We start from the raw sequence: 18,840 nt of genomic DNA, 5'->3' as shown, positions 1-18,840 counted from the left end.
TAACAGGAAACATCTTCATTTCTTACAGTCCTCCATTGCAGCCTGACAACATCCTGACTTCAAACCAAAACCCACACAAGTAATTTCATGGGTACTGGAATGAAAGGGAGTCTGGCTTCCTGCGGATTTGTTTTTTGTCATCAGATTCTCCAAAGCCAAATAATTTCCAAGCTAGTTCTGGTGATCTTCACACGACGGGGACCTTCATCACATTTCCTCTTGATATCTATTCCACAGCCCCTGTTGAAAGTTCAATTCCTATTGTAAGCCTTCCCTCAAGCTCCTTAATTGCCTTTATTCTCCCCTCACACATGTATTTTCAAGAAACTTATAGGAGCTTCTATTTATCTTTGCAGCCTCAGCCTTTCTGCCACATTTCCATGGCCAACATGTCCAAGGGCTGCACAGTTGCTGCGCATTCGTGTGTGCATACACCCTGTTTGCATAAGCCTTGTTTCCCTAAGAGACTAGACTAAACAGCCCACACCCAAAAGTAGGATTAATATATGCAAAAAGCAATAGCTCTGCAAGGGTAACTCATCCAACGATGAAAAAGCCTTTAGACGGCTTATTGCCCTCCATTCCTTTACCACGAGAGGCGTGACAAAATCTTGCAGTCTGGGGACACTTCTTCATTTGAAGATTTACAGCATTTAATTCCTTTTCATATTTTGTTTTTTAAAAGAAAAGCTCTTCAGCAATGAACAGAATCACACCCTGCCAGGCAGCGATATTTATGCCTGAAATAGGCTAAGGCAACAATAAAAATGTGGTCCACACATGTGGGTAACTTTCTGCCAGCAAATATGAAACCCTGGCGAGCTCCACCAACCTCTCATTTGACATTAATACAAAATAGACAGAGAGTACCAGTTCTCATGTCTGGCCTAATATTATGTAACTGTGCTGTTTGTTCAAAAGAGTCAGCTCTTACACACACACACACAAAAAAGTTTAAAGCCCCCAGACAGCTGTAAATCATTATTCTAAAATGTTTTATAGGTTAGTGAAATTATCGTTTACTCTGGTCCCTTTAGATCTTGGCACCTGATGCCTAACTTAATGTAATGAATATTGCAGATTCTTATTTCTACAGATCTACTTAATTCCACTGATACAGAAGGATTTTAAAATATTACTTTTAATAAGTTACTTCTAGAAATAGTTGCACTTCACAGCCAGAGCAACAGATACACACATCTCCACTTCTAAAAAAAAATACCAACCTGCAAGTACTCAAGATTGATCACAGAGCAAAAGTCCTCCCGCCAAATACCATTCTATTAAAGAAGTTTAAGGAGGAGCTTAGTAACTACAATGCAACATTTTAAAGTAACTCAAAATTCGCCATTCAATCTCTGATGCTAAATTGGCTTAGTAACTACAACACAACATTTTAAACTAACTCAAAATTTGCCATTCAATCTCTGATGCTAAATTGCAAGCTGATATTGTCCCTAAGGAAACACAGCAGCCAGGGAGCAAGGAGAGCATGCTGATGGAGTGGCAAAGAAGAGGGGGAAGAACCAAAAGAAAAAAAAAACCCTCATCAGCCCCTTCAGAACTGGGATTCCCTTCCAAATATGAGAATTCTTTCACACAAAGAGGAAACAGATGTCCATGGCTGGAATTTGCATGTGGCTTTATTCTCTTCTAGGATACAATAAAACTACTCTTCTTCTCATCCTCCGAGCTAGAAATTAAACAGTGGCATGTCATGCAGAGTCCAGCTGTGCTTTCTACCTCCAATCTTTATTAGCAATATATTTAAAAAGAAGATGAAAACAGGCACAGAAAGAAAGGGAGAAACTAGAAAAGCATAAGAAATGAAAAACTATGTGGTATGTGTTCTCAAAACAATATAAAACCTACAGATGTTCTTACTAATCTGTGGCACATGTTTGTTTATTCAGGTTTTCTCTGTCTCCAGTTCAGCAGGCTTTGCTCTCCAGAAGAGCTATCTGGTTTTGCAAATGTTAGAGTAAATACTGAAGGAGAGATAGGCATAAACAGCCAGAGGAGGAAACAGGCTCACCTTGTAAGAGCTTTCTCAACTGAAACTGTGCCTCCATCCCAGAAACTGCTCTCACCCATACCTCCTCCACTGTTCCCTACAGTAACAGCAATGGGAGGAAAGCCAACAGTTATGAAAGGATTTTGACAGTACAAATGTCACAAACGCCAATGGCAAGAACATCTGCTCACTTCAGGGAGAACGTAGTGTAGTCATCATGGAGCAGTTCTCAAACTTGCACCTAACCTCTCACTTGCATGCACTTTGTCAAGGCTCATAGAAATGCTATCACCTTTGAAGCCTGTATTCAGGAGTGTCTGAGCTGCAGGTTCCAAACTGTGCCCTCTCCACTGTAATTACAAAGAAAATAACTCACTAATAACTCACTTCTGAGTATCCAAAAATAAACTGTTTTCCAAGGATATAGAAAACACAAATTCCAGGAGAACAATCTTCCCTTTACCTAAGTGCCTTTTACATTCCTTTACTTTTTTAATCAGCTTCTTTATAAAAGATGGTTCTTTTCAAATAGGTTCAAGTTACAGTAGAATAAAAACCCCTGTCTGCCCACTGGAGTTGACACCAAAACATTTCCATTAATAATCACAGTAAATTTGGTTCAGTGCCTTGTCCTCCTAAAATTTTTCACACACTTGCCCAATCCATCTAGATTATGATAAACTGATGTTCCAGCTATATACTTTCCCCATGATGGGATTTGAAAAGACAGCATGAAATGAGGTAAGCCTCTTCCCTGGCCACGTCAGAGGTCATAGCAATACACACCATTATATATAGTACGGTATGAAGACCCATAGCTTTCCACAGTACTGACTGAAGATGAAGGTGTAGAGGAGCTCGGCACAACCATCACTGATGGTATCCCAGAGCTGACAAAGTTGACTTCTTCTCTTGCAAAGCTTCCATTAACACTGCCTCCAGATCCTCCCTGATAAATTGCAGTCTCCACAAGGAACCTAATGAAGGTAGTTTGTAATCTTAACATGAATGAAAGACCGTCAAAGCCATCAGCCGTGTTCCTGCAGCTCTGAGAGATGAAAGGTGAGAGTGTGGTGAAAGAATGGGTAAGTTTCTATGTTAAATAAATGATGGAGTGCTTTGTTAATAAACATTGATGCAATCAGAAACAAAACTCTTCAGGCAAGTATGACAATGCTGGCATAGCGATGACCAGAGAAGACCTTCTCTTGGCTACATTCCTTAAGGGACATAGCGAAAGACCAAGTTCACATACAGCACCTTCCTGTAAGACTGCTCGAAGCCAAAGAGAGGTGGAACCCCATGGGAAGCTGGGCCATCACAGGTAAAACTATTAAGTTGCATTTGCAACAAACAACATTTCACAGCTCTTCGGAGTTGAATGTGTGGCTCTGCAGCACAGCCAGAGACAAAGGAATGGCATTTAGGGTGGTAGAAACACTGGTCTCAACAGTGCCAAGAGTATCATTGAAACAAAGGTTTCAGATCATGCACCAGCAGCCACCTAAGATAATCAGCAATTCCCTCATTTTCAAGCAAACAACATTAATCCTGTGTGAGCTGGAAGAAAACTACAAGCTATAAATGGGAAGAAATACAAAATTCCTGAATTATACTCATTATTCTGATTCAAGCATCCACTAACCCTCAAATAAATATTTGCACCTTGCTTCCTCTGTTTCCCCAGCTCTAAACCCCAAATATTTCCACTTGTCACCTGGCATATGTGAATGTTTGGAAGTAAATTCCTTTCCGAGACAAAACATTATGTGCCCCACAGGGTTGCTTAATTTGGTTACAAGCCATTCTCACAGATGTCCTTTGGACCCGTGTGGCAGAACTTCATATACAACAGGATTTGCTTTTAAACAGCACTGCACCATTACGTAGAGACAGATAAATACAAGGAAAATTCTATCCAGTTTTCCCTCCACTAGAAAAAGCTTTTATGATTAAAAAAAAAAAGAAAAGAAAAAAGTTTTTCTGGAGGGGCAATGTTGACCAGCGAAGGGGAAAGACACAGTCAGAGATCCAGCATGACTGCGTGTTCCCAACACATGGGGAAAAAAGAAGCACTGAGGCAGATGCACAAACTCAATTCAGGCTGGATTGATTTAAGAGAGCCTGATGATCACAGAGCACTAACTGCGCACGCATGAGACAGACCATCATTGAGCTATTGAAGGCTCTTTTCTCAAAGAAACAATATTAGCAGACTTCAAATACATGTCCCCTCTCCCTTTTGCACCAGCCCCTTACTTTGCTGGCAGGACAGAATATCTGTTAGTAACTGCATAACATTAGCCACAGAAGTTGATCTTATTCGACTTCAAACAGGAACTGGACTGACCGACCCCTAATTAGACAAATAATATCCATGTTCTCCCATTCTCCAACAAACAAGCACTAAAGGAGATGCCTGTTTTGCTATTCCTTCTTGAAAGCAACATATCAAAAAAATCCCTAACAAGAAAATGAATATGCTGACATTGATTTGTACATGCTGTTTTCAAGGTGCAGATAAAAATCTTGTAGGATAAAAGATGAATATAGCAGCTCTAGAAGAATGAAGGTATTGTTTAACAGGAAGCAGATGTATGTCAGATGGCAAACTCATTAAAGTGTCCCATCGTTAAAGGAAACGGGATAACAACGAGCCATCTGAAAAAACCTGAACTGATCAGGAAATACACAAGCCACAGCTAATCTCCTATTTATTGGTAGGTAATGCCTTTAAGTCATGCACATGCATTGAGTTTAGGACCATGAAGGACTAATCTTTGTTCTCATGAAAAAAACATAGGAGCAGAACCCTAGAGCATGGAGCACAGCATTTCTGGAAAAAGTCTTCTGAGGAAAAACCCTAACATTTGGGGAAACTATTACAGCAATACGTGGGTGCACACACACACACAGGGTTATATGCGGCTGTCCGGGCAGCACGTCAGTTCTCTAATTTTGAAGGCATTTGTAATGTATATTTTACATACATGTAACATTATTAATGTAATTACAAAAATGCCTTATAAAGGGTAACTATCAAGGGAGAGCCTCCAAGTACAAACATACAAAAATCTAATCAAAGAAAAAAATAATTTATAGGCAGGCACTGGACTGATAGATTTGTAGTATCACAGAAGTTGAACAGCTCCTCAGATGAGAATTTTGCACAAGATACAAGGACTTGAGTACAAGGAATTAAACAAGCAGCATGTTCAATTCACAAGGCAGGCAGATCTATGGACAGGGGTGAGAGTATTGCTTCATCCAGCAAATACTCAGTCAAATAAATTTGACAGTAGCGCAGCTGTAACTGCACTGACATCAGCGTAGGAACTCGTGTCCTCAGAGTAAGAGCCACAAAAAGTTAACAGACTGGAAAGAAACATGTGTTTCTGCCTTCCTGGATGTATCTCAACCTATAGCAGTTTTGTTACAAATGTCTTGTTACTACATTATGATTACAAACATAACACAGCAGCTCTCACCATAAAAATCAAATACGTCTCTCAGCAAGAGATTTCTGAATGTCAGTAAAAAAAAAAAAAAAATCATGGGAAAATCCATCTCTGCCTTTGCATATGGGCCTGATCCAAAGTTCATTGAAATCGCTGGGAATTTTGCACATGTGGCTTGGACAGCTTTTGGATCAGAACCCATGCGCAAGATGGAGAAAAGAGGAGAGAGCAGATCCAAGGGTTCTAGCACACAACACAAGGATCAGCTAATTCAGATCCTACCATGTCCTCCCAAGGATGCACAGACTCAGACTCACGGTGAGAGCAGGATCCAGGATGTGCTCTTTTTAACTTCTTAAGCAGGAACTGCTGCAAATTGCCTGGTTTTGCAGAAGCAGACACAAATGGCCCTACTAGTAGCTGTACCTGAGCCCAAAACGTGTACGTGTAAGTCCAACTTCAAGTTCCAATAAAGTCAATGCAAACTAAGCAAATTCTTTTGAATGTATTACCAAATACAAGCTTTAGTGTTTTGCTGCAGCGATAGCCTGGATGATTTGGTAAGGGTATCCCTGCATACTTGCCTTTTGTGGGGAAAAAAAAAATAACCCGAAACAAAAAACAGAACAAGTAACCAAATATTGCCTTAAACAAAACACCCCACAGATACTATAAGAAAATTATTCTCTCAAGGCTAGTGCAAAACCAACACTAGCAGAACAACTACTATAAACTGCCAACCTGAAACTTCTTTCTTTGAAGTGCATGACCCTTGTAGCACTGTTTATGTATCTTACACCATTATCTCCATCATGTGGCAGAGAGAAAAAATGCAGATTAATGTCAAATTTAGGAAATGCTATTCATGTAAAGATATTTTACTTATCTTACACACATATATATATACACTTATGTGTATACACATTCAAAATTTTTTGAGTAACTCACAAAATGGGGCATTGCTAAGCTTCCTCTGTGACTGCTATTTTCAACTATTTAGGAATGGCCATATCTGTGTTGCACACCACAGGTAAAAGAAGAAACAGCCTTTTCCTGCAAGGTGCTCACAGTCTCGTGGCAGTGCCCCAGTGGGTGCCAGTGAAACGCTGCTCAGGGGAAACACAGCAGGAGCTTCACCAGGCCAGAGCAAGCAGTCCATCGTACAGCAGCCCAAATGGCAAGTCAGTACAGGAGGAGTTAAAGGACTGATCTTCACAGACTCCTTGAAGGAGTTCTCCATGTGTGATGTCTGTGGTGGTAGCTGAATAGGAGTTGGTTCTGCAAAGCACTAAAACACATGTCTAATTTCCCACCTCTTTACAGAGAAGCAGTTAAATATGTCCTGTACTGAATTGTCCAACTATCCTGTGTGCCTGAAATAAGACTGGACTATTCTCTCTCCCTCATCTACCTTTTTTATTTTTTAATGAACAGTTGCATTGCTTTAGCCCAACCACAAAACATGGTCTTGCAGAAGTCACTGAGTAAAATGACTTGTCTATGCTACATTGGGGGACCAACTAGCTTAGGACAATGATCCCTCCTAGCTTTTATGTACTAAAGCACGAGCTTTCCTGAACTGCAGCTGCAGTTCCACAAACTTTAATCTGATTCCACATTACTGAAGACCTAATCTAAAACCCATTAAAGTGAATTGAAAAATCGCAACAAGCATTTGATTGAACCCAAATGAACAGTTAGACAATGCACGTACAGATACAGGAAGGATGGTTCCTTTATTATTTTTTTACCCTCTATCATTTGTTTTTGACAGTTTAACCAATTCTGCAGACTCTGTAACTATTTAAACAGGAAGCCCCCTGGACCCAGCAGACCTCCCTGCATATGCAGCTGGAGAGCTACTCTGCTCCTAATGGAGTATTTCTTCCACCCCCACCCAAAGGTAGCAGCTGTGCAATGTCGGGTCGGACGCTGCAGGGCCACCTGGGACTCCCTGCCCTCCCAGGTGTGGACGTGCAGACTCATCCACAGCAATGGAGCCCCTGGGAAAGCCATCTCGCTGCCTGCATCCCCCAACTTCCTGCCTGTCAGCAAGCTGGGAAAAACTTTGGACAAGGCTGGCTGCATACGCAAATCCAGCATGCAGAGAGCAGGGAGGGTTTGCTTTCAAGAACCTCTTGCAGGCTTCCTCAAAGGAGTCTAACCCTGCTTGCACAACGGCACCACTATTATAAGACCTGTGGAAATAAAAGTCATCACTCTCAATGCTTTAATTCATTTATGGAGAAGATGCTTTCATCATAAGCCTCTGAATTCATTTGCATGTCTTTATACAGCCACCTCATTTCCATCTGCCTTGAGGATCTGTCATAACCACAATCCTAAGCCATACAATTAAACCAAAACAATTTATCACACTCAGTTACCCGGCTTGGACATGAGGAAAGCGTGCCAAACTACAAGAGCACAGGAACAGGATCCACAGGAACAAGGGTGCTTTGGTGGGGAAGAACTAAACAACTGGAACATCCCAGACACACACAAACCCTTATTTTCTTCATTTGCTCACCCTGCAGGGCTGTCCACACATCCTAGATACAGGTTTGGGTTATCTTCAGAGCCTGATGGGAACTGAACTACAGAGCACGACAGCAGGTCACTCTTACTCTATGAAATCCTGGCTATAGCTGTGATCAGCAAAGTAGATACTATTAGGTTTCCACTTTACCAGTATAAATCATCCCCTCTGTGCTTGGCAAAGCACTTAAGCACATGCTTAACTTTCACTGTTGCTGAACAGGAACAAGATTACACTTTAAAAACATTAAAGACCAGACCCAAACAAGTTTTTAGACTCCATGCTCTTCTTTACACTCCCAACTTCCCACTCATCTAAAAGCTCTTCCAGAGTTGGAGCTGGGCCAAAGCGTTTTGTTGAACTGACGCCTAAACAAAGTTTTCTGCTAATTTGGGGCAGCAACCAACGTGGTGAATGAAGAGAAAAGCCAAAGAAAATAGTCTAAACTTTTCTGTGGGTTGCTTTAGATATACAATGAAGAACTCAAAGTGACCTCAAACACCCAACAGGGGATAAGCCAAGGTAACAACACAATTGCAGCTCCACCAAGAGGTTTTAGCGTTACAACTAGCAGCAGCAAAGTCCAAGCAGTCAATGTAACTGCCAGGGCCGCACGATGGGATCCTCACCATTTCCAGCACGCTCCTCTCACGCAGCAGGTCTGAGCACAGCATCTGTTGCACTGATGGTCCCTTTAAGAAATGTACTTCTGTGGAAAGCATTGACACCAAAAGGAGAAAGCCAAATTGCCCGCCCACTGTAGCATGGCCTCTAGAGGGAAATGGATGGGAAATGCTGCTCTCACAGCTTTAATTCATTTAAAGGCTATTTCACATCCAGAAGGTTCCAGTGAGATGATTTCTTTTCCTCATTGGTTTTGCAGCGATGTCAAATGCCCATCACAGCCAAGTGGCAGATTTGCCAATTCCCTGCTGTCACATGTAGATTCATAAACTTACAGCGCAATGGCTTACGTTGCATTGCCTGGTATGGGCTTTTGTCTGTGATACACAGCAGTAGATGGGATTTACCTATACGTGATTTGAACCATAGTCTTCCCAATTGTTTTCCAGCTGAGAAACAGAAAATCAGCAATGGAATAATTTTCATGCTAGCAGGCATTACTTGAGGGGAAAAAAAAATCAAGCACAAAAATGTTGGTTGGGGAAATAGCCAGACATTCTCTAACCTTGAGGAATCTCCAGAAATTTTACCTTCTCAGTGGACAGTATTTTAGTACCTGCTTGAGAAACCTGCCCTTAGGTAGGTCTCCAGAACTGTTTCTGTTCCTGCAGCATTTGGATGCTTTATTCTGGGTGCCACCCACAGACCCGTAATGCATGCATGATGCTCCTTTCGCCCTGAGACTGACTGAGATGTATCTTTCCAAATTAGTTCAACAAAATTGCGAGGCAACATCTGAAGAAAGAAATACTGATCCTGATCAAAGACATGGCGTCCCGGAGGTTGCACCGCACATAGCTAGACTCAAAGAACTGGGCAACAGGCAGTGTAGTAAAGAAAAATTAGCAAGTTAAGGACTAAAGAGAAAAGGAAAGAAAGCAATGTTATTGCCTAAAACAAAGAATGAACTGATTTCAAAGCAAATGCCTTTTCCAATGTAATGTTCATAACCTTTTGGGCTTAAAAAGAACACACTGGTGTTAGCAGCATATAATATATCCAGGTGACTTAAAGCAGGATTTTTTCTAATGAGATTAGCAAGCTATATATTACAATTTCCATAATGTTTCATCCTCGAGGCATTTTAATTACATTTTTCATTTATCTTCCCTGGGATTTTCTAATTTGTGCCAGAATGCTTTCTTCACTTAAAACGCAATTTTTATCTCAGTGAAAGTAGTAATAGACTACTCCAGACAAAACAACCAAAATCTGCAGAACTCATAGAACAGCAAAAATCAACTGTGGCTTTTAATCAAAAGATATACTACTGTTAACAACTTTCTTTAAATAGTACCACCAAATGCTGGGAGTGGTCTTTGGGATCATGCAAAGAGTTAAGAAACCTGCAGAACAGTGTGCTGATTCTGTGCTCACATACAGAATTTTAAAAGCTCAGCTGACATGATGGCAGTAAATGATCTGACTTTGGAAGTCCTGCAGTGAATATAATCAGTATCTTAGGCCTAGGACTAACCTGGGGTGGAAAGGAGGTTCCCAAATTTGTGCTGAAATGCTGATAGATGTGGTGAAAACAGCCTGTTACACTACAGAGAAGTTTCCAGTAGACTAAGAGAATCTGAGACAGAATGAGCTCTACCCATACTGTCTGCTTGCATTTTCCCTTCCAGCTGCAGCCTAGGGGATAGAAGGGTTGGTTACCACTCTCATCCTGCTCCCAAAGTGTTTATCACAACCCCCGCCACACATTACAGTCCCCATCCCTCTCAAGTGCTGCTCTGGCTCCTCACATAACTGCTCCATCCTCACTTCATGCCAAATGAGCCAGTCAAAGATGGCAACTAGCAATGGGGGTTGTAACCTTTTCAGCCGGCTGTGCAGCCAGAAGAGGATCTCTGAGCACAGCCTAAGGAGCAGACAATATTGGCTGACTTCACTCTCAGGCTTAAACCAAGGATGAGCTATTTCTATCACCACCACCATGGTGCGCCCAGCAGCAGTCATCCCAGAAGAGAGTCTGATATGATGCCCTGTGCCTACAGACCAGCTGGTAAGTACCCATTTGGAAAGTGTAGCTGAACACTGGGAAGATCCTACCCTGAGCAACAGTCTTTACAAGACGTGCTGATTGAAAAAAAAAAAAAAAAAACACAAAAAAAGTAAAGAACTCATGCCTTTGCTTTGCAACACGTAGCAACTCAGTAAGATAAATGACAAAAGCCTTTACTGTGGCGGAATAGTTAAATACAATCACAATAAAATTCCACCTGTCAGCTCCAAAAGCACCCCACATGTAGAATTTACACAAGCTGAACTGGAGCTGGTTCAGGGCATGTCATAACAGTTAGTCATTTCTGCACTGTGCACTGTTAAAATTGGCCTCAAGATGAATTGAGTGCCTGTAAAGGGCAACCATATTTCAAGCAAACCAGGACATGCTCAGGGTAGTTGGACTGCCCCTTCAGCTGCATTCCAGAGCATTTAATTTTTGCCACTCAGTTTTCATGAAAAATATTTCTAATACACTTCCAAAAAATTCTGCAATCCAGTAAAAATACTTTGTGGTAAAACTTTGGAAAAGAAGGGAGAAGAAAGGTATTAGTTTATATTGAAAGGATTTTGCATACCATTATTCCAACCCACACTCCTAAGCAAAAAATAAGAATCACAAGTATTTTTTGCTCACACGAGTTGTTTGCAATCTGTCAGTTCCCATAACTAAAATATGGCATTTCCAATCTACGAGCATCACACGGAGGTTTCTGAATGGCAGTCTATTTCATATGTGATGCTTTCCAGCAAAAGCCACTTCTGGTGTAGGAGACCACATTACTAAAATGTAAATAAAAAGGGCACGGTAAACTATTTCACTCTTACTATGGTTTTTCTCAAGGGCCTTTAACTCAAGAATTCTCACTGTGTACAAAAGACTTTTGAATCAAGCCGGGGTGCTGAGCACCCTCATCCCTTTTGTTCAAGTCAACTTAACTTCAGGCAAACCACCACGGGGGAAATAATCAGGCACAGCCCTTCCCAGAAGCTGTGATTAGAGAAATCAGTCTGACACAAATGAATAGAAATCCTCTTGGGCTTTCTCAGAAATTAATGCACCAATAATGTAAGATTAATATGTAATAATGAGACAATTTTCTTCCATGTCACACAAACTACATAGACTGTATTGGCACACCACGTGCACTTTGAAGCCGGCAAATTACACTGTCAGCAACAAATACATTTCAGATGTAGCAACTAGAACAGTTGTTAGTGGCAATTTCACTGTGAATGCTGCAGTGAAGCCCATGTCCCCTTTACTCACACAGCCAAAATAAGTCTTCAGATGCTTTGGTGCACAGGCCAGACACTTTGGTGACACATTTGTAGCAGATTATTTGCTTGATGTTGAAGGTAAATATTTTTGTAAACGATACACTTTTAAGATGTTGTTATTCTCACATTTCTCTGGATTAAAAAAAGAGAATCAGATAGCTTGGACTTTCTCTAATTCCAGGTAACTTAAACCATACACACTCCAGCCAACTAGTTAAAACTTCCTCCCCTTTCTATTTCTTGATGCTACCAAGACCCAGTTCACAAAATCCACCATCTGGAGAGATAATGAGAAATCCAAACGGCCAACTGGTCAGAACAAGGTCTGTGGTGTCCTCTGGGGAGGCCAGAGGCTCTTCTGGGGATAAGGCATTGAGCAGGGAATGACGGGGCAGCAAGACGTGATCACACATTAGAGAATGAGAACATGGAAAAGGCAGCTATAATTTTGTTGCAGGTCACTTTTGTACCAAACACTTCACAAACAACCGAAGATTGCCCCAGGACCTGCAAATATGGGAGGGAAGGCAAATGTCATTGCTTAATTCACTTAAAAGAAATGCAGCACAGACGCTGCAAGCTTAAGTGCCACTTTGGTGACAGTTTATTCCTGATAAATAAATCATTTATACACCTGACACAGCTCGTTTCTTCCTTTCATGATAATTATAGTTTTAGAAGCCTCATTTAAGGGGTGCAAATTAATTTCCAAATTCCACCTACTGTCAAAGAGTGTATTTTATTAGGTGATTAATTACCTGCAGGAGCACTTCAGGAGACACCTTGGAGGCAAACAAGGATTGCTGTGACAGCTCCTTTAAGATATGGCTCCGCTCCTAAAGCCCGATGAGCCCAGAGATAAAATAACTGCATACAGGTGTTATCATCTACAGCACCTTGGGATGATTGTGCTTCAGAGAAGTGCATTTTCCCTCTAGAATACACAAATATTTGCCTCAATGCTATAGCCCTTGCTTTGTGAGAAGTCCTATAAACTGCCTGGGGTTGGGTCCACTTCCACAGTGAGGCAGAAAGCAAGAACAGCCGTGGGGAATTACTCTTCCCTCAACTCACCATACTCCTATGCTCTTCACAGTACAGCAAAAAGATCAATACGTGTGCCACATAACTCCTCTTTGCAATCAAGTTTGGTGCCCAAAGATCATAGTGAGAAGAAACCAACACAGCCCAGCACAGATTATATACACACCTATGTACCAAGGTACCTCTGCACACGACAGTCACCTTGACACATCATTTAGATACTGAAAAAATCTCCACAGAAAAACAACTCTTCCAGTAACACAAGTGGAGAAACACAGGGTTTAACAAATTTTGTAGGCTTTATCCACCTGTTTTACTGAAGTCTCTTATTCTACACAATATTCTACATAATATCCAAAGCACTGCTGTATTACAGTATTATGGCAAAATTGAGATCCAAAGGCCATTGACCAAGGGCAGGGCCTGTTGCCAACATATTTGTCTAACCTATTTTAATGGCCTCTCCTGATGGATGGACTGCACAGATGATCGGCTCAGGTGCTGCTTTGTTGGATAGTTCCCCAGAGCAATTTAAGTCATTACTTCTTCACCTTCTCATCACAGGCATAGGAACAAATTTTTCTTTTCTCCTTCACTGAAAGTTTTTAAGTACTTGTCTTTATTTATCATTTTTCCTCCCTTTCACACACAGGACATCATTCTCAAAGACTGACAAAGGCAATTCTCACCGTGTATTTCATCAGCAAGCTTAAGCCAGACTGTTAGCAAAAGCTGATTAAATCTAAACCAACATTAACCCTTCAAGTTTGGGAGTAAAAGAAAATACAGAATTGGAATAGTCTAAGAGAGATTCTCTCGTCTGACAGCAACAAATTTCTTCTGATTTCAGGCTAGTGCAATGTCATAATCTACCTTCAGTAAGCATGGAAGAAGGAACATCAAAGCTAAACACATCTGAGGTGGGAGAAAAAAATTAGAAAAACAGATTTTGAAAATCTGAGAACTTATTGCTCTCTAACAAAATAATAATGAAATACACAAAGTCTTTTCAGAAACATTTTGCAAAGCTGAGGATACATGGGGAAGGGAAGTATTTCTCTGGACTCTGAAAAGATCACCTGAAGCCAGAATGTATCTATTGCAGTTGTTGTTTTCAAGATGTGGATGCCTAGTGTGACTTTCTATTAAAGTACAAGCCCTTGACAGAACTCTCAGCTAAAACAAGATCAGAAAGCTACTTGCTGCACTTTATCTCTAACAACAAAACAAACAAACAAAAAAACCCAACAAAAAACCCCAACAATGAACAACAGCAGCAGCAAAATAAAAAAACCAAAAACCAACACCACCACACAAATTTCCCCAAAAAACAGTCAGATCCCCATGAAGATCAAACTGGAGCTTATTGCTCCAAATCTGCCCTTCATTAAGTACGAAGCCTTCCACCACTCAACAGTTGTTACAAGGTTATAGAGAGAAGTCTCATCTAAAATGTCATATAACCCATAAGTAATTAACCAACTCTGACAAACACTGTACTACAAACCTACTTCAATTTTAACCCATCTTGTATGCTGGAAACTTCCAGTTGAACATTCCGTATTTTCTCATTTGCCCACATACGCTTGTTATTAAAACCACATGCGGGCATTGAATCATTTCATGGTTCGTTTAGAGACAAACACGCAGAAAATTGTGGGAAACAAGCATAACCCTAAGAGTCTGTGCAAGCCTGTGTAGTCTGAGGCATGCTGTTGTGCAGAAGCTTGAGCTACAGGACTATGATATTCTGGTGTTCAAAAGTGAACAGAAGTCACCTTATATGTATACTGAATTTCTGAGTAGATCATTAGCAAACTCAGCCAGTGGGACTGTTTCAACCCTCAATGCCTTGCAAAATGCCACATGTGTGCTCAACTGTTAGTTCACAACAAAAACCCTTAAGTGAGGCAGTAGGATAATCTTTCATTTCTGAAACTGGTCTGGCAATGGGGTGAATTTCCCAACTGCATAGGAAGTTAGGAGCATAACCTCAGGCAAAGCACTCAATCTTTCTGGATTGGACATCAGGAAAAAATGGTAGCCCTTCATCTTGTCCATTGGACTAGAAGGTCGTCAGCTCAAAGATGACCTTTTGCTGACAGGACAGTCAGTAAAACAGTAAGGCTTTGCTTTTGATCGGGTTTGTATGGATTATTCATATTACAGCAGTGGCTGAAGGACTCAAACATCATGTGCCAACTCAGATGTGCAATGATAACATACATGAAGTCCACCAGAGAACACAACCTCTTTCCATTAATGACTACTGTTGCATTCAGAAGCATAAATTCCCTGAAGGGAAAACCTTCTGGATAAACATCTTCTATAAGAATACATCTCACCTATGCATCTTATTCCCCAGCAACACAAGGGACATTCATATTATGTCCGCAGATCTCCAGTTTTGCTTTGAAGCCTAAAGCAGCATGTACATGATCCCAGTTTCTGGTTGAGCCCTCTATCAGGATTGTAAAAGGTCAGATCCTGACATTGTGACACAAACATTTTTAGTAGCTGCAAGACCTCAACTTTCCTCTTGCCAAGAGTGTACATACACACATACAAGAGATTTTTCCATGGAACTCAAACGCTTCAAGATAAAATTAAACTATTAAATGATGATGTCTTCCAGGAAGTTCTACGGGAGACCTCTCAAAGTCAACTCTGATGAAATGGCTGTCTACTAGAAAGCTTCACAAAGAGGACATTTGTGAAGAAAGACAAGGAAGATGATAAATGGTAAATCTAAAGCTCTATAAACTATCTGATAGGGGGCACAGATTTCTCAGAAGAAACCTGGCTTACCTGTAGCTTTACAAGGACAATAATGACACTCAAAAGCACTAATGAAAATCTCAGACCTCAGCCTTCCACTAATGTTTCCACCTTGCTCCTACTAATGTAATGCTATAAAGTAGGACTTCTAACCGGTATTAATGAGGCAGTAAACATCCCCTTCCAGAAAAGGGAGCTGTAATTTCAGACAGCTGCAGATGTAAAACTCTATCTCATACTAAATAGCTGATTCCTGAATAGGGAAAACAAAGAAAGCTCAGCCAGGTTCCTATAACGGAGACTTCTGATACTTCTGATGGATGGTTGGAAAGGTGGAGGAGAGGCGGGAGGGAAGGTCACAAGATTAGCAAGCATGTAAAAAACACAGAAGAATATGCATCAAGAAGATGATTATTGCAATCATTTCAGAACTAGGGAAAGAGATGGTTAGTACCAACAATCATAAGCATATACTAAACTTGGGTTTTTGACCAAGCTTTTGGGGTAATAGGAAACTATATTTGCTGGTCTGTACTGCTCTAGGAAGAACTATTAATTCCCACCACACCTGCAACACTAGTGAGCTGCGGACAAAAGACAATCCTTTTTGTCCTGTATGCTTCTGAACAGAAACAAAGCTTTTTCCATGAGGGAAGTCCGTATCTTTGAAGGAAAGAACTTTATAGTGCAATCTAAATATTCATCAAAGCTCTACTTGTAACAGCAGGAACTTAGAACAGGGAGGCAGGTGGGGTGCATAACAATTTATGGGATGTCTGTAGACCTATTAAATATCTTAAGGTCTTCAAAGCACAGGTAACACCGAAATGGAGTTTACAGACACAGTTGATTTAAAATACGCACAGTCTCAATCTATACTTGATACCTTCTCATATTAAAACACATTCAGAAGATACCATCTGCTCTTTATAGACACCGGTAATCAGTTTTCTGTTAGCGTAAGCACAGGCATTAAAGGGCATATTAGGGTAAAGCTCGTGCTAAAGAGGGAGCAGTGCTCAACTCTGCATTCTTTCATCCAAAGGTAGACTTGTACCCTTGATCAGAAAGTTTATTCAAGCTGTTGCATCTGCACTGTGTCCATATTCATGACACTTCAAAACCTGCAAAAATACTTTTGGTCAATAGGATTTTCTAATGTTGTCATTTCTTTACTGTCAAAGGACCATTTGATCATTTATCGTTAGGCAACAAACTTCTTTTATCTCCTGATTATTCTCATGGAAAAATACAAGGAGGAGAGAGACAAGGTACTAGTAATTTCCTGTTAATTCAACATGCTTCATCAAGTAAAGAAACCAGGATATCTTCTATCTAGATGCCTGGAAGCAGCCTGACACTGCAAACATCTAATTCAAGCAGTTCACGCTTAGGTTAACAGGAGCTTGGAGAGCAGAACACCTCTTAATACACAGAAATGCCAACAGTTCTATTTTACTGTGATTTTTCTTTACTGTACTAAAATACTTTAAAACATGCTTGTACAAAAATCTTTTCCATTCCAGTAACACGGAATGTTAAGATGTGATTGAACAGAAAAGCTTTAGGGTCACAAAACGCTATCCAATTTTACTGTCTCTGATCCAAACTGTAGCCTGGGTATCCACTTTCAAATAGAACTAAAACACATTGGAAGCTTTATGCTCTCTGAACTGTTATTAAGCTGCACTATAAATTTAATTATGGAAACACCTTTGACAGAATTAAATAGTAGTGCTTGTAGTCAGAAATAAGATCAATAATGGTAGAAATAACATTGATATATTTACATAAAACCTGACTAACAGTGCTAAAGCTTAAAAGCAGCAAAGTACCAGACATATCAAAAGATTCAAGTATCTGTAACAGTTACCTGGTATGAATACAATTAATTGAAAATAAACCAATAACGGCAAAACTCCACCTCTGCAAACATACAGCATTTGCAAGTCCGATTCATGATGAGTAAGGGCCATTAAAACCCAATGCACATACAAGACTATGCAATTCTAATATGTTGGCTTTAAACTCCCTGATCCTCCTTTATGGGCTTTTTTTTTTTTTTTTTGCTATTTCAGGAATTTCACTATAATAAACTATGGAACTCTGCTCATAGAGAGAAAATTCCGTAACTAAATCTTCAATTAAACAGTCTCATATCTACCAGGAAAAGGAAAGTGGTACTTCAGACCTGCATCATGGTTTGGTTACTCGCAGACTATCCATAACAGCAACTGAAAGGACATCTGCACTGATGAAGTTTGAGGACATTTTGTACCAAGAAGTATTCCTCATTTTTAATACCTGAGTGGTTTCAGGAGTGCCCTGAACTAAACCTTCAACTTTTTAATCTCCACAGGTATTTGGACTGTCGCCCATGTATTTTCAATGGGTACCTGAGACACGATAAATGACAGTATTTGGTTAGTACAGTAAAACCCACTGCCTTTGCCAATTATTAATACCATAACATGGTCCTGATCCAAATTTCACTTGCATTGTTGGGTTTTGCCTTCCACTAGCTCAAACTACACAATGTCTGGACAGTAAAATTTTAGTTAATCACTTGGATAAAAATACTTAATCAGTACTAAGGTTTCCATCCCCACCAAAAAATTATTTCCCTGCTGTACCAGTAAGTAATAGAACATGAACCATTCAATAGGATATTTGCTGACATCTTGTCTCTGACTGTATAGAGGTACATTGTTAGACTGTTTTGCTCTTGAAGCAGTGCATTAAATGGTCTTCTTTTTCCCTTTCCTTAGCTTTTGAAGTATCATCATCTGTGTGGTTGCTGGCCAGGCAATTAGTGGATATGCACAGGCAGGCAACCAGCACACGGATACCTGGGGAAGCATCCCATCATCTGTTATCACCTGCTCAACCAACAGCTCAGGGCTGTAGGAGGGAGTGTTGGGCCATGAAAGCAGAGCTTGAGTCAGCACAATAGGGAAAGCAAAGGTGCTGTGGATTACAAGTCCGTAGGAGAATCTGTTTCTGCTGCTTACAGAACTTTAGTAAAGAAAAGG

At 40.5% G+C, this 18,840-nt stretch overlaps 1 protein-coding gene across 9 annotated transcripts in view; it reads right to left on the bottom strand.

Moving 5' to 3' along the window:
- Positions 1-18,840, bottom strand: part of SLC25A26 (solute carrier family 25 member 26) — an 87,254-nt gene that overhangs the window by 28,377 nt on the left and 40,037 nt on the right. For 4 of the 9 annotated variants that reach the window (XR_012837057.1, XM_075762381.1, XM_075762387.1 and 1 more), the window contains exon 6: positions 2,036-2,111. The exons of the other annotated variants lie outside the window; for them this stretch is intronic. Coding sequence is in view for 3 of the 4 variants with exons in the window: in XM_075762381.1 (XP_075618496.1) it covers positions 2,036-2,111 (76 nt within the window). In the remaining variant the exon portion in view is untranslated. The remainder of the gene's footprint in view (positions 1-2,035; positions 2,112-18,840) is intronic. 9 annotated transcript variants of the gene reach the window in all.

This window comes from Balearica regulorum, chromosome 10 (genome assembly GCF_011004875.1).
Source record: "Balearica regulorum gibbericeps isolate bBalReg1 chromosome 10, bBalReg1.pri, whole genome shotgun sequence".
Classification (NCBI taxonomy): Eukaryota; Metazoa; Chordata; class Aves; order Gruiformes; family Gruidae; genus Balearica; species Balearica regulorum.
Note: the sequence above shows the minus strand (reverse complement) of the source record. Positions and strands in the feature narration are given on the sequence as shown.